The sequence below is a fragment of the Lampetra fluviatilis genome, chromosome 1 (assembly GCF_964198595.1).
Source record: "Lampetra fluviatilis chromosome 1, kcLamFluv1.1, whole genome shotgun sequence".
Taxonomy (NCBI): domain Eukaryota; kingdom Metazoa; phylum Chordata; class Hyperoartia; order Petromyzontiformes; family Petromyzontidae; genus Lampetra; species Lampetra fluviatilis.
Window position 1 is genome coordinate 9,028,284 of NC_136275.1, and position 23,684 is coordinate 9,051,967.

General features: G+C 43.2%; 2 protein-coding genes across 3 annotated transcripts in view; both read right to left on the reverse strand.

Moving 5' to 3' along the window:
- LOC144931535 (bone morphogenetic protein receptor type-2-like) overlaps window positions 1-11,941 on the reverse strand; it is a 51,272-nt gene extending 39,331 nt beyond the window's left edge. Inside the window, exon 1 of the mRNA XM_078855491.1 lies at window positions 11,539-11,941. Within this exon, the coding sequence (XP_078711617.1) occupies window positions 11,539-11,635 (97 nt within the window). The 5' untranslated portion in view covers window positions 11,636-11,941. The remainder of the gene's footprint in view (window positions 1-11,538) is intronic.
- A 3,015-nt stretch (window positions 11,942-14,956) lies between these two features.
- The window catches only part of LOC144931520 (sodium-driven chloride bicarbonate exchanger-like), a 70,227-nt gene continuing 61,499 nt past the window's right edge, over window positions 14,957-23,684 (reverse strand). The window contains exons 25-26 of one of the 2 annotated variants that reach the window (XM_078855469.1): window positions 19,646-19,687; window positions 14,957-19,012 (exon numbers count right to left, since the gene is read on the reverse strand). In XM_078855469.1, coding sequence (XP_078711595.1) covers window positions 19,663-19,687 — 25 coding nt within the window. In that variant the 3' untranslated portion in view covers window positions 14,957-19,012; window positions 19,646-19,662. The remainder of the gene's footprint in view (window positions 19,013-19,645; window positions 19,688-23,684) is intronic. The other variant, XM_078855462.1, reaches the window with a different exon arrangement.

The window sequence follows — 23,684 nt, forward strand, 5'->3', positions numbered from 1 at the left end:
ATATCACTTGTCAATGACGTGGCTAACATCGCTGGTCGAGTTCCTCCTTCACCGACATAGCAAATGACCGTAAATTGAGAATCTTTATACAGGTAGGAACAACAGTTCCACACTGCCCACCAGGGATTATTTGTCTGTCGTGCATAGCCCCTCCCAAACATGTACGCTCCCGGATTGGTTGAAGTGTGTCACGTGACCGCGAGCTTTTTGTCGTGCATGTATGCGCTGTCCAACCAAGTTCCTACCTGCCCACTCTGAAGGAACGTGTTTTAGACTGGAGGAATCTGATGAGCTATGAAGCTCTTTTTCACAGATGTCCAGTAAAATGTAAAACATTTCACTTGGGTAACTGGGTTTCATAACACAGGGCGTTTACTATTGTACCACTGCTCTCCCAATCATCCCAATGCAGGACCATGAAAAGTAATCTTTAGCCTTAGGGAGGCTTTCCTGGGTAAATAATTGGCTTTTTTTTCAAATCCTCGAATGCTCAATATTGATGAGCGGACATCAAACCCACTCCCTTTACAACTGCTGGGCGACACACTATACACCCAACACTGGTAACGACCCTGCCGAAAGAAATTATAATAGCAGGTGAAGCCGCGAACCAGCGGGTGCATTAAGGTTAAAAGTATTATATCCATGAAAATGAAATGCACATTTTGATGACTTCAAATAATTCATCAGTGCCACATAGAAACATCATACGTCCACTTGCTAGAAAGACTACACTGCCAGGGATCTCGGCAGCACAGTTCAGGCTTCGAGGATTGCCTCTCCGCGTTCCACAGCAAATTGGGGAGGACAATGTATTTTTATTTATTTATCGATATTGCATGCAAACAGGCACACGGTTTGCATGGTGGTGGACGCATGTACATTAATGGGTGGTGAAGAAATTTACTTCAGTGGATAAAGATAAGGGGGGGGGGGGATAAGACATCTGAGAAATAAAGGTGTGAACAACAAATCTAGAAAATATTAACCATCTTAGGCTTCATCATGGGACCTCCTTTGCCAGTACCAAAATATGATCATAGGTTTTTCCCCTTTTTCTGGCAACAAAACATGTGTCAAGATGTTAAAACACCAAAATGAAACCTTTTCAAAGGAATCATGTCTGCATTAACCACAATGCTTGTGGTCACAATGCAAAGAAAAAACATCCACACGCCTTTTGGCGTCCTCTGGTCTAACACCGTTTGAGACGAGGCTCAAAAGAAAGCTGTCTCTGGTGTGGACCAATCAGTTTCAAGGACAATGCATATATTATCAGAGTATGTTTTTTGTTTTCATTTGGACCACAAGCATTGTGGTTAATGCAGACATGATTCCTTGTAAAAGGTTTCATTTTGGTGTTTTAACATCTTAACACCTGTTTTGTTACCATAAAAAAGGGGAAAAACCTATTATCACATCTTAGGCTTTTTGATGACAGTTATTATAACTCATGCAAATGATCTCTCAAGTAATGACCGATAAGAGCAAACCAAAAGTCATGCGTACTAAAAGTTCAATGCACAAAATAAAAATATGATTGGAGGGACACAGCAGATTAAGTTTATCGAGGGAAATTACTGAAGCTAGACTGGGATATAAAAAAAGATTAAATAGATAAGGGAGCAAAATGAGGTTGAAGTGCTTTTGTAAAACTGAATTTGACAGTGAAAGCAAAATTCCATGATGCCTAAATAAGAATGTTTTCAATAAGCGTATATTTCCTGCTATGGCATGCTTCACCACGCTGGTCAGCGCAGATTAGGTTAAGGGAGGAGGGCCCAAGACTGGTTCAGATATCACGAGCCACTGATGTTAGCCATTGCCAGAAGTTGAACTCAGCTCGCCAGGTTATCGCACAGTGTGATAAACACTGCATTACCACTCCACCCGTGCATACAATTTGTTGTGTTAATCAGCTTTATTGTGCTTAAGACTCGGTGAGGTTTTCCTCGCTAAATAAAGGCCACCGCCATTGCCGCGTGAGTTTATTAACCTTCATGGAGGACAATTAAAATCGCAATAGGCAAATATAAGACATTTAACCTTTTTTGAAAGCTCTAGTTTCACATTACAAATGCACAAAAATGATAACCACGTTGAAAAATAACAGACAGGCGAGTCTGCATACTTGGAACATCGTGTCACCAAATCTTCTGACTGCTCCACGTCCACTGTGAATTGCAATGAAGCGCACTTCATTTACACTCAACAATACAATACACTTCACATTTTGGACAGAATAATAAATATGGTAAATGCAAGTTTTGTTTGAACGTTTATGAAGACGGTACTGTGCTCACTAAATATTTAAAGACATTCAGGTTGTGACAAAAGAAAGTGCAATAATACAACAAGCCAAGAAGGAAGGGGCCTTCATCGGACGCTATTAAATACTGTAAATGGGCCTGCGGACAACACGCAGGTCTATTGTGCGTTTTTTTTGTTCTTTCTCCAAACACAATTTAATTGCCCAAAAAATTCCTAGCCTGGGGTAGCTCTGCGCTTTGGGGATCTAATGCATTGTGTCAGCCGACTGAGGCAGCTCTTTTAAAATACCGAGTAAGACAAGTCAAGGGCATGAGTGGAAAAAACCCGATTTTTCCAGCGGCAGTCATCGGGTTTTTTCTTTAATAGAATTAAAACCTGGTTTAATGAATACGAAACTCTGATAGGCTTAGGCTGCTTCCTCGTCGGTGCTGCTATCGTACTCGGGGCCATCGGGCACGGGGTAGTCGTAGAATGCAGGCAGGTTGGTCTTAATGAACACGAGCTTCTCCACAATCGTGGGCGCCAGTGAGTTCCTTAGCTTGGAATGGATGAAGCCCATCTTTGAGAAGTTGGCGAAGTGCGGTTCTACAATTAGAACCAATTAAACTGGATTTCTCCCAATCTCAGATGATCGGGTTTAATATAAAAAGACAATTAAACCCGATTGTAAAAAACCCGACTGTGCCACCCTTGGTCAAGGGCGAGTAAGGCGAGGAATTAGGGCTGGGTGAATGCTGTCTCCATGCGGCAGACTCAATAGAATCAACTCCGAGACCTGAGTGTTGCACAGCAAGCGATCGGCAGCGACGCTCGTTGCTGCTGACATCTTTAAAATAAAAGTTCTCCTCTTAGATTAAAAATAAGCACGTATTCAACAGCAACATAAAATATCCCTCTGGTTTGAGAATTCATGTCATAGTTCTTTAATAAGATTATTATTGTCAGACCACCCTATCCCTTGAAGGTTAAATCTGGCTAAACGTATTCATATGGAGCCAGTTAATTCACTCAGGATGTATGCTGTGGCTCACATTTAGATTTGGAATGTCCACTACAGCACCCCATGTTATAGTTTACTTTTGCAAATTGTGTTTAGTCTTTAACATCTAGTTTTATCGCTACCTCATCTCTGCAGTAATTGGAAATACAGTAATAGAAAAAAATAAATCCCTTATTTTTTTACAACTGATTTTCAAAGAGCATTTTTTTAATACAATGTCTGGCAAAAGCATTCCATTTCGACGGATGTGGAAAACACTTTATTCCACAGCTCGAAGGTCAAAGGATGCGACCCGTTTTTCTCTTCTCTGCGCCGCATTAGTGCGCTAAAACGACAGGGCAAGAGACATACGCACAAGCAACATCTGTGGCGTCACAACAGCAAAACACAAAACATCATCACAATCGCGGCTGGGCTCTCAGCCTGCCCTAATTGGAGTTTCTGTCGTCGGCAGGAATAACAGCGCTTTCCGGCCGATAACGTGTCTCCCCCGGTAACAGGAAGGCAGGCATTGCACAGAAACGGGTCTGCCAGCTATCATACCCATTTGGACTTGTTTTGTTCTCTCGCTCGATCACATGTATCCGAGCATACCTCTACAAGGGAGGCAGCCTTTCTACAACAGGATGTGGTTGTGGGTATGAGACATCCGCCCTGTTCAGCAGAGCATAATCAATGTCGTGTGGTGGATCATTGGAATTTTTTTCTTGCTCCTGAAACAAAGCTGGGAACATAATACTTATTCCAGGATCACAGTATGAAGCGAGTTTGCAATAAGTGGGGTGCTGATGATTTTTTATATTGATTGATAACAAAAATATGAACAGATTAAAATACATTCGAAATCTCATAATGTAACCATGTCATCTAATTTTTTGTTCACAAAGGTTTAGAAAAAATTACCAATGTATAGAAACACGACAAAGCGTCATCTTTAACTCATGTGTTGACTAAAAACGAACCCCTCACACTTATTTGTGTAATATCCATAAGTAGCCCTGTGCGCAAGATGATTTTTTTAAATATACATTATGAGATTTAAAATCGTAATTTACATTTACTGTAATCGTTTAAATGAATTCCAAAGTGAGCATCATGATATGGAAAGATAGGAAATCAGTTGTATAAATAGGAACAAAATTCTCTCTAAAAGATGCTGACGATGATCTTTATCATCATGAATTACAGGCACAGTGTACCTATGCAGTGACAGAAACTCATTAATATTATGTTTCCAAAGCAGTTTGTATTAAAAAATAATCTACACTGATGTCGCTGGTTTGACATATCGCGCATGAAGAACATGCAAGAAACCTTTTCTATCTCCTAAAAATATATATTTCGGAGCGGCATGCCACACTATTTTAGAAATGCTTAATGACACGTCAGTTCACAGTGGCATCGCCCCCACAAGAAATTTAACACCAGTGACACCGACACAGCATTTTACCATTCCCTCTACGTAAAGGTCACCACTGTCATTTCTTTGGTCACATCAGTATGGGCAGCCCTTCATCCAGCAATGGACAAATCAAGGACGATGATTAGAAGCACGTTTGTTGATGAAGAACAAGAATGGAGGTGAGCGACTTTCATTCATCCACAGCAGCGCTCCAACAGCGGTAACATTTTGAGGTGTGACTATTTTTGGATTAGCTCGGTGCAAACCAAAAAAAATCAATGTGTGATATTAAAAATAATAATCCAATCCATGCCGCAATAGCAGCATCTCATAATCACCATGAACCTTGAAATGTTCATACAAAGCAACACATAGATTTATATCAAATTACTTATGTCCCCCAGATATTTATAAAACATTTATTGTGTTTCCCTGCATGCGTTTTTACAAACCAAATCGATGTTCTTCCTTGAACCGGAAAAAAACCCGAGAGAACGATAAATTATTTAGTTCCTCCCCTCGTCTCGTTCAGATCAATACGAGAGACTTGGACATACATCGTGTATGTCCGCAACAACACAAATAATTTGGATATATAACGCAATCCGGCTGCACCACCACTACCACCGGATCGTGCCATCCCTTTGAACCGAGCCACCTCCGTCCCTCCCCTGGCGCAGCAACGGGTAACGCAACAATGGGAGGCGAACATGCGGCCTGGCGGGATGCCCGTTAGCGCCAGACACACCGGCACCGTGCAAGAACCCGCGGACCAGGGTGCGGCAGGGTGGGTGGGGTGAGGAAGGGGGCCTTTTTACACCGCTCTTGCTGAACGCAAAAAAACACCATCGGTGCGTTTCCCGCTCCAGCACGCTCGGGCAAAGCCATTGAGATATTCATGTTTTCGCAATGCTAGTAATTGCAGTGCCACTTGCTTAATTATACTGCATACAAAAAATTAGGACGTGGTGAGACGTTATGAATCGTGATCTAAATTCAACTGTGAGCCTCTGCTGAGCGTTGACATCTGAAAGATCAGATCCTCGCTGGTGTGCGGGTGATGTGGCGACTGTGATTAGTTAGGATGCTTGATGCTGTTCAGCAGTCAAGCGTTTTTTCACACTAGAATTCCAGTATTTTGCATTAGTTTCACAACGGAAAGCAAGTATTGAGATCAAGAATTTGGAATTAACACTTTTACTCTTTCTGGGATTTAGTTCAGTTAGTGCATCAGCTTGACTCCAAATCATTAATGTAGCCCATAACCATCATCATTCCATTTGCTCTCAGTGAAACGACAGCCAACTGTTGATGCTGCACAACTTAGTAGTATGCTCTGGTTCCTGCCATAGACTTGTGGAAGTGTTACCACTCGCTTCTGACAAAATAGATTAACTCTACCCAATGCTTGCGCATGACGAGACTAACATGTCTATGCTCTTCGAATTGTACACCATCCTTTATGGGATTTTGATACCTACTGCACGTTATTTGGATCCATTATTCCTTGCCTCAATAAATATTGGTTACCACGCAACACAATAGGACTCATGGCAGACACAAGTGTGCCTGTCACATCCTGCACAATACCCTTTAGAAACCGGTGGCAATATTTATGTCATTGATATTATAATTATTATTATTTAATAGCAATAAGGTATGTGGTTTTGTCACGAGTGAAATAACCGTTCACTCACAGCACTAAACATCGAATTCTTGCCCCAAATTACAAGAAACAAAGCCATCATATTCATTTGAAACTGGCAATAACTTATTTATTAAGCATATCACAAACATAAAATTTTATCCAAACGTAGTAAAGTGTGTTGGAATGTTAACAAAATATAATTACGTCGAAAATATATATTTTTTGTCTGGTCTATTAGGATCTGTAACTGGGGAGGTTACCAGATTTGTCCAAGTAATGGGTGTCATTTGCAGCCTAATAAACACGAGACTGAATTCCTGCAAGCGGGAGGCGGGCCCCCTCCTTCATGAGGCAGAAACGGTACTCTCAGGACACGGCAAAGCATCACTCCCAGCAGGTGCTTGATCACTGTAAGTGAAACTACATTGTTAAAGACATAACACAGATGAGAAAACGCCAAATGCCGGGGACTTTTGAAATCGCATGATGATAACGATTCTAAAACTCATCACACATGCATTGAACTGTGCAGGTAAGGATATATGTTTTTTTTATTCGTGTCTATTAAATGTAAGCTGGAGGGATGGCACAGTGGTTAGCACTATGAACCTGGGGATCCGAGTTTGACTCCTTGCCACAGCTAGCGTCACTTCAAAGTGAATAATATCTGAACCGATCCTGTGGCTACCACCTTCATCAACCAACACTGCCCAATGTGACGAAGTATGGTTACACGTCTCCCATGACCGACAACAGTGGGGACATCTTCATCCAGCAGTGTATTTACAAAACGGTTATAAAACATGACAGTATTATGTGTCCATTGTATTTCCAGTATATAGGTTCACGTGATCACTGCAGCCACCAGAGGCTGCTATATGCAAGTTTCCCATTTGTTTTGTTCAACCAGATGTGAACTCAAGAGGCCAGGATGAGTCTCATTTACATTCACCACAATATAAATAAAGTCCTTTAAAAAGTTTTTAAAAACAACGGTTTTATTAACAACTTCGTTTAACTCACGGTCGAGAAGTACGTCAATGGCGCAAGAGACAAACGGCGCAAGCTTTTTGTGCGAGCCGATTCCACAGTTTAGAGACCGCTGCGTTTTTGACCTCCATACAAATATATAATTAATAAGCCGTCCATAATTTTTTTTTGCAATTGCTTGAAAGGAGGCAATTAATTGATTAATTGATGCCGATTTTCACACAGGCATGCATTGTCACCGGATCTGAGTACGTGCGCAAAATTTTGAATTGATTGGACAACAGGAAGTCGACAAGATTTGACCACGACAAACACAAGTGAAGTTAAACAAAACCGTTGAGAAAAAAAATCTATGTATTATTCATATCGTGATCCCAAAAAGTGACGCTAGTAGCTGTTTTCCCTCTGGAACTCCAACGCTCTACAGTCTACATCATGTTGTGATCTGTGAGCGGCCACTGCGTTGTTGAGATGAGATTGGAGCATTTATGGCAGCGTTTAGCTATTAAGACCCTGCCATAAACCTCAGTGTAATGGAATTGGTTATGGCAATCTATGATCTTATCTTCGACTCATAAAATCACTGTACAGACCAAGCTTAACAATACGCACACACCAACATCTCCATACCTTGTTCAGCAATTGAAGTCCAGCTGGGAAATCTATTGTTACGATTATCTATATGACATCACTGGCCATTTCTCCGTGTGTGTATTTTGGGCCTTACCTAGTGACATTAAAAATTTGGTTTATATTACAGATTTTAAATCACGAGTATAAATTGAAAACTAAATTATGTCCAACACAGCCGTAACAAGCATTATTCACTCATTGGCTGGAAACGTGAAACGTTTTCAGTTTGAATCATCACACTATGTAACACAATTTTTGTTCCTGGGTACTGAGTGTTATTTTTTAATTGCTTATGCCTAAAAAGTAGAGAAAATGGCTTTTATTCCTCACAAACTTTGCTTTTGTGACCAGGACTTGATGTGAACGAAATACACAAATGCACACGTTTCTCATTGAAAATAGGTAAATTTCAAAATATCACTGTCCTGGTCACAAAAGCAAAGTTTGTGGGGAATAATAGCCATTTTCTGCACTTTTGAGGCATAGGCAATTAGGAAATAACACTTAGTACCCAGGAACCAAAAAAATATTGTTGCAGTGTTATAAACCAGTTTCAGCATCGTTATACGTGCCCACCGTGTCTCGTTCTACTGGCCGTGAACCTTACCGAGAATACAGGGGTGGGTGGTAGAACACAGGGGTGGTAGAACACACGTGTTGCCCTCTTGCTCCTGTGCTCTGTGTCTCTCTGTCACTAGAGGGTCCCGCACCCCCAGGGTCTCTCACTGGGCAGCCACCACGCACGCAGGGAGTCTTCCAGGCGATGTTGAAGAACGACAATGGTGCTCGTTTATTCGCACCGACTCACTCGCTAACGCACCGGCACACCAATCGGGTCTGCAATGTCTTATCCCAGGGCAGGACTTTGATGTACTTGCAGTACATAGTTATCAGCAATTGTATTCTCCTTTAGCAATTTTGTAACAGTTGCTGTATTAACAACACGCAACAAAAGGTGACACTTATGGCCATGAAAAGCCCCGTGACTGACATCCATAAGAGCCTAATAGGCAACACATGCTGAGATGAAACCTTGCTTAAGAAAGAAATCCTCACTTATTTTGTCTGTTACAGCATGGTTTACGTTTTTGCTCATTATTCGTCGCTAGTTTGTCAGAATAATTTGAATGGTCCAGTCTTGGAGCAATAACAACACTACTGTAGCCAACAACATTCCCAATGGTTGAGTTGGTCGGTGGGTCGCACAAAGTAACAATTAATGATAATAATTGACAGCCGTTTGTCAATCCACTGCTGCATGTCGGCCTCCCCTCACAGTGCAGGTCATGGGAATTATTTGACCATCGGTTGTAAATTTTAATTTCGCAAAAGAAAAAGCCACTTACCAACTGTCTAAAAAAAATAGTTGTACATTATATTGTCTACCTTGACTTGCTTCAAGGCAAATGGGTCAGTGCGTCCTGGCGAATGGGAGAGATAAAAACAAATCAGATATCACGAGCCACTGATGTGGCCCAGACTGAAACTCGCAGATCCCAGCTGAGTGGCGCTAACTGCTGCAACACTTTTTTTCGATTTAAAGCTTTCGTGACTGCAGGGATTCATATTCTTGGTTCTTTCGGTAAAGTCACGTAGAAGGGAAATGATAAAATAATTGCTCGTGTTGCAATCGAAACGTCGTGAGAATTTTATAGTTTAATTTTTCTCATTTTATTACTTCCCTTCTATGTGACTTTACCGAAAGAACCAAGAATATGCTGCAACACTGTTTATCCCAGCTACAGAGTGCTCGGGCATCATTCACACGCAAGGCTGTCTTATACCACGAAGACGAAATGCACGTAACTAAACCGCACCGGTGTTTGTGGATGCTACTTGCTGTGCCTGAGAGGCCGTATTGCACTGCCTGCTCAAATATTCATAGCTAAAGGCGGTAAAATCCAGCCTCCATTTGGCTAAGAGTTAATCTCTCCATATACAGTACCTTTGAGGCCCTGAATTTTTTTGTATGTAGTCAGCAACACCATTTGATCTACTACTACATTGACCTCAGCTTTGGCGTTTCGAGGTCAAAATAATTTGCAATAAATCACAATTATGCCCCCATTGCTCAGGTGTCATATCGAAGCGATGCCATTTACAATTGACTTGCTCTTGTCACTAAAAAAATGCATGTTGATCTTTTGCATTGAATCTCCCTCTAGTTAGTTTTAATGGGGAGACTGGCAGATTTAGTTTTTTAAAGGCACACAAAAGGTGACCATTAATGTCATCCAATGTTCTTGATTTTTAAAACGTCAGCCGTTACACGTTGGGTTGGCGGCTGTATATTTTGGGCTAAAACCCAAGAATACTGGACCACACAAATGTTTTGATGTATTGGAGTTCAACTTACTGGTGGGAAACATTTCACGGTTGTTACTCACTGTATCCATTCGGTGTCTAAACAAAGCTTTTGTCTTCTACTTTCAAATACACTTCTGCCACGCAGCAGTCACCAGGAAAATACATTACCTGGTTGTGCATTGACCTTTGTGGCCCCATTAGCCACTGAAGGTGTCAATTTTAAACCAAGATGACCACCAAATTAAACATTGCGCTCAATAATTAAAACCTCAATATCCAGTGAAGCGTTGATGATTCATATAAACTATGCCAGAATTACTACAAGCGCCCTATTTTAAGTAAGGAACGGTGGATAATGCATTGACATGTCCGTGAAGAGGTCAGAATGCATGGCCATGACGGTGATTATAATTTTCAAAGCGTTGTCCCATGCTGGTATATTACAACCTTGCTGTGTATCGCTGTTACTGAAAGAGGCACACGTACACACAACAACAGCCAGTAACAACAATAGCAGCTGAGGGCGTACATCCTAATGAACAAACTGAAGGCATCACAACAGCCGATTATAATTGCACAGCAGCTTGTAAAGTGCAGTTGGCCATCTGTAAGATGTGTTGTGGAAACTAGGAATTCAAAATTTACTCATTTGAGATGCATATTCCACTGTTATGGAAACAAACCTGGGATCCAGGTGGTCGTGTACACATGCACACAACGTAACAGAATACGGTGCATACGTCAACTTAATGCATACTGATTCACACGTGGTTCGAACTATACACACGACTGATACATGCATTATACATAGTTAATCAATTACACACAAAGACAAAGCCCCCCCCGTATAGCCTTAACAGTTTGTTAAGGCAAATGCTGTTAGCAGCACCACGCCCGCTCGCCTTTGTCTCACCCGTACCTATGTTTACACATCGCACCAGCAACCCATTTGAAGCAGGGTCGACCTCGATGCACACATCACACGTCAACAGTTTACACATTACATGTCAACAGTTTACACATTACACGTCAACAGTTTACACATTACACACTCACATATACAGTACTATACAGCCCGTACATTACAGTACAGGCACACACCGTAGTTCATAAAGTAAACACATCACACACCGCGCGCATCACACGCACCGAAATGAAAAACCATTCAAATCACTTCCGATAAAGAACAAAAGCGGCCGCTACTGCTGCATTGGCATCATCATCATCATTATCGTCTGCATCATCATCATCCCAAAACTTGAGTTCTCTCGACTTCGGACCCCGTACCTGCACCAGGGACCAACACCATCGCCGCCACGGTCCAGGGAATGAGCGCTCCAGCCATCATCATCACCATCACCACCATCACCGTCACCGTGACCATCAGTCAGCGAACGCTGCGCAAAATCTCGGCGACCCTTCCCGTGCGTGCTTTCGTCTCCGCGACAAGGACACGCTCCCACCTCCTCCTCCTCCTTCTAACTGGACCGTAGGAGGGAAACCTTTTCCACGGATCTTCCCACGCTGGGGGATACTCTCGGCTCGGTGGTTGTGATTGTGGCGGCGGAGGGGATGGATGTGGTGGGATGAGTGGATGGTGGAGGAGGCTCCGACAAGACGTCACCGCCACAGTAAAACCCCTCCCCGACAACACCAGCGCAGCAGCATCCCTCGCCTCCTCCCTCCCGTATCCAACAAAAGGCCGCAACGAAGCTGCACAAATACATCAGCGGTGGTATACTGGTAGGAACCTCATGGTTACACCAGCCCACAGGGGATTATTGTGTCCGTCCGTCGTGCATCCAAAAATGAGAGGGGAGGGGCTGGGTGGAGAGGGGGGGATGGGGAGGGAAGGGGCTGGGTGGAGAGGGGGGGGAGGGAAAGGGCTGGGTGGAGAGGGGGGTGGGGAGGGGCTGGGTGGGGAGGGTGGGGCTGGGTGGGGAGGGTGGGGCTGGGTGGGGGGTGGGAGGGGTGGGGAGGGTGGGGGGTAGGAGGGGTGGGGCTGGGTGGGAGGGGTGGGGCTGGGTGGGGAGGGTGGAAGGGGTGGGGCTGGGTGGGGGGTGGGAGGGGTGGGGCTGGGTGGGGGGTGGGGTTGGTCACCCCGTGGTGCCCTTATAAAACATAACGTTTAACCTACTCACGCCGGCTTGTGCCCGCCCTCGCAGTCGGCCATATTTGCGGAATACACCACGCCGCCGTTGACCCTGGCCATTGACCGAGCAACCCAACGTTCCTACCAGCTCCCTCCGCAGGAGGAATGTGTTTTTTGGTGGGCGAGTGGAGCGGTGGGGTAGTGGTTAGCGCACGGAGCGCTTTGAAACTGAGGTTTTATTGCCGGCCACGGCGAACAACATCCGTGAGCTGATTCTAGATTTGAAGTTTTCGTGACTGCAATGATCCAAACTCTTTGGTTCTTTCGGTAAAGTCAAGTAAGAACCAAAGAGTATCCGTGAGCTGGTTGGTATCTGAACGGGTCCTGGGTGCTCACCACGGAACCAGCGTGGTCGCAGTCCGCTCGCAACATACCCATGACTCACGACAAGAGGACGCCGTGGATTTACAAATCTATCTCATCTGATAGAGCTTTTCACCTGATGATTGCTTGTGTTGCGATCGAAACGTTATGATTTATTTTATTTTATAACCTACGTGACTTTACCGAAAGAACCAAAGAGTATATCTCATAGTATGAGATAGCCGGTAAGCGGGTTTGGTCCACTTTCTATCGGCTAAAGCCCCATACTCCACTCGAGGTGGATTACTCGATCGGCGTTTAGCACGAAACTCAAAGCCACGTAGAATTGCTGAACCAGATGAATAAATAACATTCGAGCCATAATTTTGGTTGTCGCAAATTTCAAAACATTTGGTTTTAGGTTTGTGTGCCAAACTTATATTCAGCTTTCTAGTAGCCCTTTGAGAGAACATCGAAAGTCCATTAAGCACCACATGTATTAACTTACAGTGGTTCCACCCAACAAGCGTCAAGGTTCAAGTTGAAATATCAGGCTGGAACAGACTCGGCGTTTCATTCCTTCGGGCCAATAAAAAGACATTTCTGCGGAGGGAGCTGGTAGAAATGTTGGGTTGCTAGGTCAATGGCTAGGATCAACGGCGGCGTGGTGTATTCCGCAAATCTGGCCGACTGAGGGTGGACACAAGCCGGCGTGAGTAGGTTAAACGTTGAGTTTTATAAGGGCACCACGGGGTGACCAGCCCCTCCCCACCCAGCCCACCCCTCCCAGCCCCACCCCTCCCCACCCACCCACCCAGCCCCTCCCCACCCCCCCACCCAGCCCCTCCCCACCCAGTCCCTCCCTACACGACGGACGGACACAATAATCCCCTGTGGGCTGGTGTAACCAGGAGGTTCCTACCAGTACAAGTCTCACTTACTTGGCAGCAAACTAGTAGGTAACCTCTGGAGACTGGTCCTCGTTATAGAGGAATGTGAAATGCGCACTACTAGAAAAAGAATAACCACCACCCCTTCTGAATGTGGATTTAAATGGGTGTTTTTGGTTTTCATTAGGTATACCAGTTTGATGAACTAATGTGCTCATGTATGGAAGTAGAACTTCTTTCGCACCGAACGTAGCCAACAGTACTAATCGGAGGTGTCGGTCATGACGCCAACATGAAAATATTGTACACCACATTTCGTTTTTATTGGTCGGTGTCAATTTAATCTATCCTTTTTATTACGGATATTGATCTTGCTAATTAAAAATATAGGTCCAGGTGACCTGGGAAAACTTCTTGTTCCCAAAAGCAAACATAAGTTGTCACAAAAAGTGACACAGTGGTGGAAAAACATGTTTACGACTGATTCTACAAAACTATGACCAAATGTCAGGGAAACACGCCATTGTCACCGACACCATATTTTGCTTAAACATTTGGTCAACTGTTATTGAAACCGCTCTGTTAACTTCACTTGACACCCTGCTAGGATTACAGTAGCTGCAATATTGATAGACTGGCCTCAGGATCAATGTGGCCAAGTGGCGCCCCCTTTCGTGTTTGAACAGGGAGACACTTGGACTCGAATTGAACGGTTAGGTCCGCACTCTAGTGGCCTGCTGAAGTATGACGCCATAATAAATACAGTTCTGTACAGTATATGCAATGGCACTTGCATTATAATTATCAATGACATTCTGGTCACTTATTTGGCTCCATATTCTGGGCAGAGGTGCAACCAGGGGGGGGGGGGGGGGTGTGAAGGTTAAAAAGGGGCAATTCCCCCTCACCCCACCCAAAATTTCTAGACTGCCTTTGTAGCATAGATACGTACCATTTATTATTATTATTTTTCATTGATAAAACATTGTGGTGACTGATGCACGGCATTACAATTATTGATGTATTGTACTGTGCATTGTATTTTAGATGCATTTAATAAATCGTACAAATTTTATTGTATATGCAATCACTATTGTCAACTGAAATGAGTGACTTTGTACAATTTGGCCTCTCAATAATGTTTAGCTAGTTATGCTACTGATTTTAGGCACGATTTTAAACATTTGAACGCGCCCCTACGGTACAGTGAATGATAACTGTGCGGACTGCGTCTTAACACCGATATGACATGGTATGGTAATCATTAAAATGCAAGTAATGTACTATTTCCCAATAACCACTGACCAGTCACTGCACAAACGGTCCCTCACACAATGAATAAGTCATCTCTGGTGCGATTCCTCCGAACGTTTATTGCTTTTATAAGTGGAAACAGATTTCCTAGGGCTGGTATTACAAAACGTAAACACGGCTGAAACTACATCGGTATTGAAGGCAGCAGAGTTCTCGTCACAGAAACACACAACAAGGTGGACTTGACTGTGGCACCAGTCCTCGGTGGGAAGCAATGGGTTGAGAGGACTTGCCAGGCTCAAGCACTGAAGCCCTATTTTTTTACAGATTACCACAATAATGCCGAGATGTCTATTTTCTGTGGGGATGAGATTCACACACGTTAACACGCATTGCTGATTACGCACTTGCTTCACTTCATATACAGTAATACTTTTCACAAAATGAATGTCAATTAGAACAGTTTATCGTTTATATAATTAATTGTCGCATATTTACTTTTAACTTTCAGCGTAACGACGTTATAAAAATATCAAACATTCAGCTATAACAATTCTAATTCCATCACCCAACTCCTATAAATGGACTCTGCAGGAGTTACAATATAACAACATTAGCAACTGGAGCACTCATTTGGGCAATCACCAACGACCAGACGCCACGACAACAGGCTTCCACCTGCAGTATAACAAGTCGGCCACACGAGCAAAATGCAACGGGAGGGACAGATAATTGCACATCACAAGCAGACACGGAGCCATGCAATGAAACCAGGCTGAAATGTCAGGCTTACACCGCACGTACCGCATGTGCCAAGAAAAAACACAACACCGTCCACTACTGCGTGAAACTTATTAAGAACCTAAAAGATGAGCTACTCGTAATAACAAACTTACCCATTTGCCATTCTCGTTGCTGCCATACAAATGCAGCATTTTCTCCAATTGTATTAACTGATCGTTTATGTTACGGCTGTAACGTATGGATAAACCTGTGCACATATAATAGAACTGGCTTTCTAAGATTGACGAAGCACTAAATTAATGGATTGAGCTGGCAATGGTGTGCAAGCATAAGCCAAAGACACCTCGGCATTGATAACAATGCCAAAAAAAGGTGCCACTGCCAAACAATGTCTGCCGATTGTATATATTGCTGTTGTACGGCAGTGTAAATGGCAGTCGTGAGGCGGATTTAGTCTGAATAAGCAAATGGATTAGAGAAAAACCATGCCCTTCATCACTTAACATCATTGGTTCCCAACACTAAATTTGGAAATATATATTTGGGACTCGATCTTTCTTTCCTGCCTTGGTAAAATTATTACAATGACCAATACAGTACTTATGGGTATTATTGGTCAGTTTCATATCTATTTTAAAGCGACATTTCCCCATAGTTTTCAATGGATATCAGTGTGAATCAAAGGGTCATTTTATGCAGTTGGCCAAAGGCCTTCACAGTGGAAAAAGAAAATGCTGATTTTCCTCCTCTGCTAGGCACATGGGGTTTTACTTACAGGAGAAAGCATAAGCCAATAGCGATGTCCAAGCACTTGGCTTCTGATTATTACTGCAGGTAACCAAACAAACTAGCCAACATGTCCACACTTACAAAACACTGCTCTCATTTTGAATCCTAGAACAGCTTACAATAATGCTGTGCAAGCAAAATTTATCCAGCAAAATAAAACGTTGAATAAATAAACCATAATCAAATTCAAAGTTAAAAACAACAACATTTCTTCGTTCAATGTCCACCTCAGCTTTTGGAGTACCATCAAACGCACTTGAGAAAGAGTTGTGCCGTTCACTGCAGGGCCTTGACTACAAGACACTTACACTTAAATAGGTAGGAAAATACTAGTTTTTTTGTGAAACACATGTATACAACAGCGTCAAACATACATTCTCAGTAAATAATTTGTAATGCGAGATTAAACAGTCTATTGATTCACGCTGTGATAATTTCGTTACAAGCAGACAAGTGATTGCAATTCGTGACCTTCAAAAACTTCGGATATAAGCTAGTAACAATGGAAATATGCACGAGCACCAATAACCTTGAGAAATAGGATTGTGGGAAAAACTTTTAAAATGAGGTGGAACACACTGACAGCTTTGGTAGCAAGGAGGCCTTGTGGTGTGTATACATGCCAGTCTTTTTTTGCAATGGCTCCGAGGGTAAGTTCCATTTCCACCTCCTAACATGGAAAGGCATTGTCAAGACTTACTGTCGGTTGCAAATGGAATATTAAAATACCCTGTGACATAATTTATCAAGAGGACGCCAATGATTGCTGGTATCAGTCTAATTTTAAACAAAAATATTACACCTTCAGAATGAATGGTTTTCAAAGTCTTGTGTTCACATCAGGCACTCAACTGGTGAAATGAAACAACGCAATTGATTCCCGCAGAAATTTTAAACCACAAAAATCTTACGTTTGTCAAAGGAAATTGGTACTTTCACAATCTTACATTGCACCTGCCGACAACAGGATTTTTGAGCTACCACATCAAGATGAGGCTTCAGTGTATTTTACAAATATCAGTTTACTCTGTGCCACTGCCTATCAAGTAACCAGTCTCAGGTGTTCTAAGCGAAAGCTTTCTCTTATGCCTTAAGACATTTTCTCCATGCACTGTACATTAACATATATTGTTTGACCTCGTGTTATTGTATGAACGTAACAAATGGGCTCTGCTTTATCACACTCGGAAATTTAAAAACCATACGATCACGTCTAAAACACTAACACTGTAAGCGTAAACTAACAGAACACACACTCCTTTGTGGCCTTAAAACCTACATTTCATGATAACGGGTTCCAGACCACTGCACTGTTCAACCAGGAAGGCTTGTGATGCAATGGCAGTCAATCAGGTATGGGACACTGTGGAACATCCCCATAAATAGCAGCAGGCAAACCAAGAGCGTGTGATGTCTCAATCACCAGTCTGAAGTATGCTCTTTTGCACATTTGGGTGTAATACAGACATAATCAGGCAGGACTCCGTTTATTTCCAAATGAGCAACCCTAGTTGAATGAACCATACTTTATATTGGTACTGCATTGGCAGTGGTGCAAAAGCACAAATAAAAAAACTCACATTTAACTATGCCCTGAAAGGAAAATATTTATAATCGGTGACGATTAGAGAAAATGGCGCCTTTTTATTGATTATTTCATAGAATAAGTCAGATGTACTAACACAGCATTTCCACTTGCAGATGCCAATTTAACCAACTTGTAAGATAAACATTGTTAAATTGCAAAAATATTAAACCGGCTGAGCAATGTGAGCTTCTGCATGGTGAAAAAAAAAAGAATATTATCAACATCATAATCATCTACAAACGTTCCCAACACCCAGTCTTTCACCCAATTTCAAGCTCAAAAAGTGACCTCGTTTTATGACAGCCCAACCGCACAACAAAATCTGTTCTTCTCATCTTTATTTGAACAAGATAGATATTATTACTGAACTATGTCGAAAAGATAATGGTGCAGTAGCTTCAAGCTTTGCTGGTGAAAATAAAGTATTTTAAATGTATTTCGGTGACTTTTTTTTTTTACAAAGGACTAAAAACATTAACTTTTCTGGCTTGACAAAACTGTCATTTTTAAAACTTGCAGTGGACAAGAGTGTATACCTCACTTTGTGTGAGGCAATGTATATTTAAATTGGTGCAAGTAAATTATTACATTTTAGCGTGATAAAATTGTCATGCCACCATGAACAAAAAATTGTCAAGTATAATTCACACGTTGACAGGAAACAGCAGTACATGCCAAAATGTGGCAGAAAAATGGCTATATCGCCACCATTTGTTGGGAGATTAAACAATTTTTTGACACTGAATAACAGTGAATACTACCTTCCGAGGAACAGGTGAATTATAACTCAACGTCTCAATAGATTCTCACCTGGTACAAAAATGGCTGCTGAACCGCAATGTGTAAAAAGTGTTAGATAAGAGAGAATCCAACAGTTTGGCTGAATGGGATGATGATGTGGACCCTTCCAGGCATCGCTTTCGAGACTCAAGTCTCGTGTCCCGGATCCACGTGCCGAGCTGGTCACCGATTCACACCGATGTCTCGGTTTGAACGCTGAACCTCTTGTCCTTGTGGCCATCCAGTCTAATACGCTCTTGGCTACAAGGAAGCAAAGGTGAGACAGTTACAGCAACAAGGTCAGCGCACAGGCAATCGCCATCAATAACACACACACAGACATTTCCATGCACAATTTCTTAAGAGAGCAACATTCAAGCAATATTGAAATGAATGCATTTGCAGTTTACATTTGTAGCAAAGCACACGAATGCACCACAAGTTCAAAGCATTTTATACATAAATAGGGAGATTGCATTGTTCATGCACTGTGGATGACTTTGACGCTCAGTACTGCTTTTTATTCCCAGTGCACCATCTGATCACTCATGTGATTGTCAACATCGGAGCACAAAGGGTGCGGCAGACTGATAAGAATTCACTACTCACAGAGCTTCTCATCTCGTTCATCACTAACTTCCCCCCCCCCAGATAACGATTGCCTACACAGTGTAATGGACAGGAGGTGCACATCGTGTACAAAGTCTGGCGACAGAACGTCGCTACCGTCAAACGAAAGGAACCCAGGAGAGACGATCATGCAAAGGAAGTGTATTGTCATTCAAGCATTCACTAGGGAGGTCACCTCACAAATGCACTGTGGCTCGCATGCTTGCAAGGCATTATTGATGCAAAGTTTTCAAGGCATTTACTGAGTGCGCAACACCAACTTACCTATGCAGGCCGCAATTCTAAATGGGGCATGGGGTAGATGGGCTGATAATATAGGGATGGGATACGCTCGTCAGAAAGAAAATCTCGAACAACAAATATTTATAACCGTGCTCTTTAACATGTACATTATGACAATATGGGATAATGCAAACAAATGTATGTAATAATTGCACATGTACAGCCATTTTGTCAGCCCACTGTTAGATGAAAACTAAACTATTTTATTTGCCAGGTAAAGCCCACTGAGCTATTAGCTCTTTTTCAGAAACTACCTGGCCACAAATGATAGCTCAACCAAGTGTCTTATCACGTGTGGAAATTTATAACAGCCAACTAACCTAAACACAAGTTTCTAAATCTGGAGAGAAAAACTGGAGGATCCAGAGAAAAACCCATGGGACCACGGGGAGAACATGCAAACTCCAAATATACAGGCGTCAGGGTCGTGACCGAACCCACAACCTCCTTCATACTAGGCGAGGGAGATAACACCTCGCCACCATGGCACTCCTTCGCATGCCTTATAGGCCATGAGGAATGTTTTACCATACTTCGTCATGATGGTCATTGCGAGTTGGTCAAAGTGGGGGAGTACAGAACAAACACATTCCTGTGGAGGGAGCTGGTAGGAACGTTGGGTTTCTCGGTCAATGGCCAGAGTCAACGGCGGCGTGGTGTATTCCGCAAATATGCCCGACTGTGAGGGCGGGCACAAGCCGGCGTGAGTAGGTTAAACGTTGAGTTTTATAAGGGCACCATGGGGTGACCAGCCCCTCCCCACCCAGCCCCACCCCTCCCACCCCCCACCCAGCCCTACCCTCCCCACCCAGCCCCTCCCCACTCTCTCCTCCCCACCCAGCCCCACCCTCCCCACCCAGCCCCACCCTCACCACCCAGCCCCACCCAGCCCCACCCTCCCCACCCAGCCCCTCCCTGCACGACGGACGGACACAATAATCCCTTGTGGGCTGGTGTAACCAGGAGGTTCCTACCAGTATAACACACATTGGTGCTAACCCATTCAAGCACAACCCAGACTCCATTCTGCTTGGCTCACAAGATCCATCACGCATTTAGTACATATGGATTGGTTTAAGCCATGTTAAAGAAACGCTGAAAATGAACGGTTACAATGATGCACAGATCAACAGGGCATTGGATACCAAAACCAAATCAAATAACAAGAGCAATGGAAACTGCTCAAGTAATTAAAACGATCAAAATACCCTACATTACAGGAGTAACTAATAAACTAGCCAGATGTTTGGACAAACAAAACATCCCAGTCAGATTTGGCACGGTACATAAAATACAGAAATTAATATCTGGTAAAAAATATGTATTACCGAAGCTATCAACAGAAGGTGTGTACATGATTAAATGCACGTGTGGCAAATGTTATGTTGGGAAACAGGACGAATGATCAGCACGAGACTAAAAGAACATCAGATAAATATTAAATTATCCCAAATACAACTGTCAGCAGTAGCAGAACACGCGTGCCAACAAGGGCACTCAATAGATTTTTATAATGTTGAAGTTTAGTGCAAAACTAGCTACTACTGGCCAAGACTAATTAGAGAATCTATCGAAATTGAAAAAACTCAAAATAACTTAAACCGTTCGGATAGCTACCGCCTTAGTGCTGCGTGGAAGCAAATCATCAAATAATACATTATTTAAATGCATGCCTACAAAGGGCAACGTACTTCAATAGGGATTACCGTTGATAGGGTTATTTAAATAAACACAATAGATAGGAAGGACAAGTTCAAAGGGCTCGCATAATGCACATGCATAATGTACGTTGCCTCAGTAATCCCCCCCCCGCTATTGTGCAAGAGCGCAGAAGTGTGGTCAACACATCTTACCCTTTACATAAGGAACAAAACAGTAAGAATTCTTCACAAATCTGGCTGTCGTCTGATGAAACGAGTTGTAATTACTGACGAAACGTCGTACTCAGTTTGTAAATGTTGTGGCTTGGCTTTCCAACACACCGGTGTGCTGTGCTAGTGACGAATTGGCATGTTCTGTTTACGTGACAACCCTTACTAGTTGGCTGTGTCGGGTGGTGGCGGGTTTTAATGACACATTTAACCCAAAAACCTCTATGATGGATACATATGTGTAGTGACATCGCGGGATGTCACTGTGTAATGCCAGCCCGAGAGAGGCACGGCGTGCGATGTATTGACATCGCGGACACCACTTGGATGTGGGTGCAGTACAGGCCCTAGAGGGGCTCGGTGAGCGCTGACTGACAGTGCTGAGTGGCACCACGCTCTGCGTGCAGTGCCGTCCCCTACAGGATAGGGTGTGAGAGTGCCGGCCATGGGAATGGAGTTACTGAGGGCCATGGCACTCTGGTTGACCCCAGAGGACACGTGACCGGTTAAGTCTACACAGGGGCCCCCAGGTGGGGGCTAGGGGTGGTCACGTGTCAGGGTCGAGATCCTGCTCGAGGATTCTAGAAGGTGGTCGTGGCCAAGGGTGGAGCCAGCCACGCCGCAGAGGATATAAGCCACCGGGTCCCCCAGAGGGACCGGCTGCTGTTGTTCATCCTGAAGAAATCTACGTTCTTCGTTCTACGTCCTACAGAGTCTCCAACACGTGGACCTGGACCCAAGCTGTGGTCCAGTCCATTGTAGCTAGTTTTGGTGTAATTAGTGTAGTTAGCCTGGTGGTCACCACCATAGGCTGCTATCCTGTTAAGGGGCAGTTACCCCGTGTGTTGGTGTTAATAAATGTGTTGACTCCAAAGAGAACGTCTGCGACTCAGTTGAACTCACTACATATGGATTAGCATTTTAACTATTGGTTTCATCTATATATATAAAAGGGAAATGTGTGAATATGTGTGTCTGTTCGAAATGTTTAATAGACTTTTGTATTTGGGGGGGGGCGCAATAATGGATATAATGTATTGCATGGCAAGTGAGCGGTGATGTCACATCTGTAATGTCACCCGCATGCGGCAGCGTCACGCAGTGTGCCTGTGACGTCACGCATACCCCCACCCTCCGCGTAGGCCGTGTATCCCGCACAAATGCGTGGCTGGGGGGGGGGGAAATAATCTATATAAACTAGGACTAAACTATTAATTTCCGTGCGAAGAACGGGTACACCTGCTCGTAGTTGATAAAATATATACCACTCTGTGAGATGTTAAGAGTGCTTCTCATCATAACCAAAAAGATGTGGATTTTCCACTTCTGGCTCAGGCCATCAGATATGAGCATCTCCCATTGCTTGTTTGAGCAGGAAAACACTCTGACTAGACTGACTTCCACGTATTAGTACGGCTGGCGACATGTTCACAACCCACCAGCATTCGAGTTTCTTGGTTTCAGAATAAAAATGTCAAAGTCTTCATTAATTTTCAGTGTTAAATTAGTTGGTATTTGGTCGAGTCGACAAGCTGTGGAAATGTTGTTAAATGTTAGTCTGTGGACTTGATTTGGTGATTCTGTTAGTTTAGTTGAAGAAAGCAGAGTTGAAAATGAGGTCGGCTCAGTTTATGAATGTTGGTGTGAAGGGTGCACACTCCCTACCCCCCCCCCCCCCCAGGTGAATGTTATTGTATACATAGAGAGAGCCAATTACCATTTTCGGTCGTCCTCAATGTGCTGCAAGCTCTATGCAATTTGTTAAATTATCTGAGTCTGCGCCTTCATTCAGATTCGCAAAATTAGTCTCGTCATATTCAGTCACACTTTTTGGTATTTGATGGGTAGTCGTGGTCAACATCATGTTTGATTGGTCCATTCTCAGTCATCGCTGAATACAATTTAAAACTCTTCGTTGACAAATACTTTCGTCACTAAATCTTGTTAATAAAGTACATATCCTCTGTGTGTACCTGAATTGATTTGTAAATAAAATACTTTTGGAGAAAAAGAAATCTTGTTCGTAAAGTTACCACTGTGAAACATCCACATTGGAGGACGCCTTAGCAACAGCAACCACTACACAGTCTACTGCCACCACAGCGAACACATTTTTTTTGTGATATTGTGTTGGCAGCGGTGCACGAGCA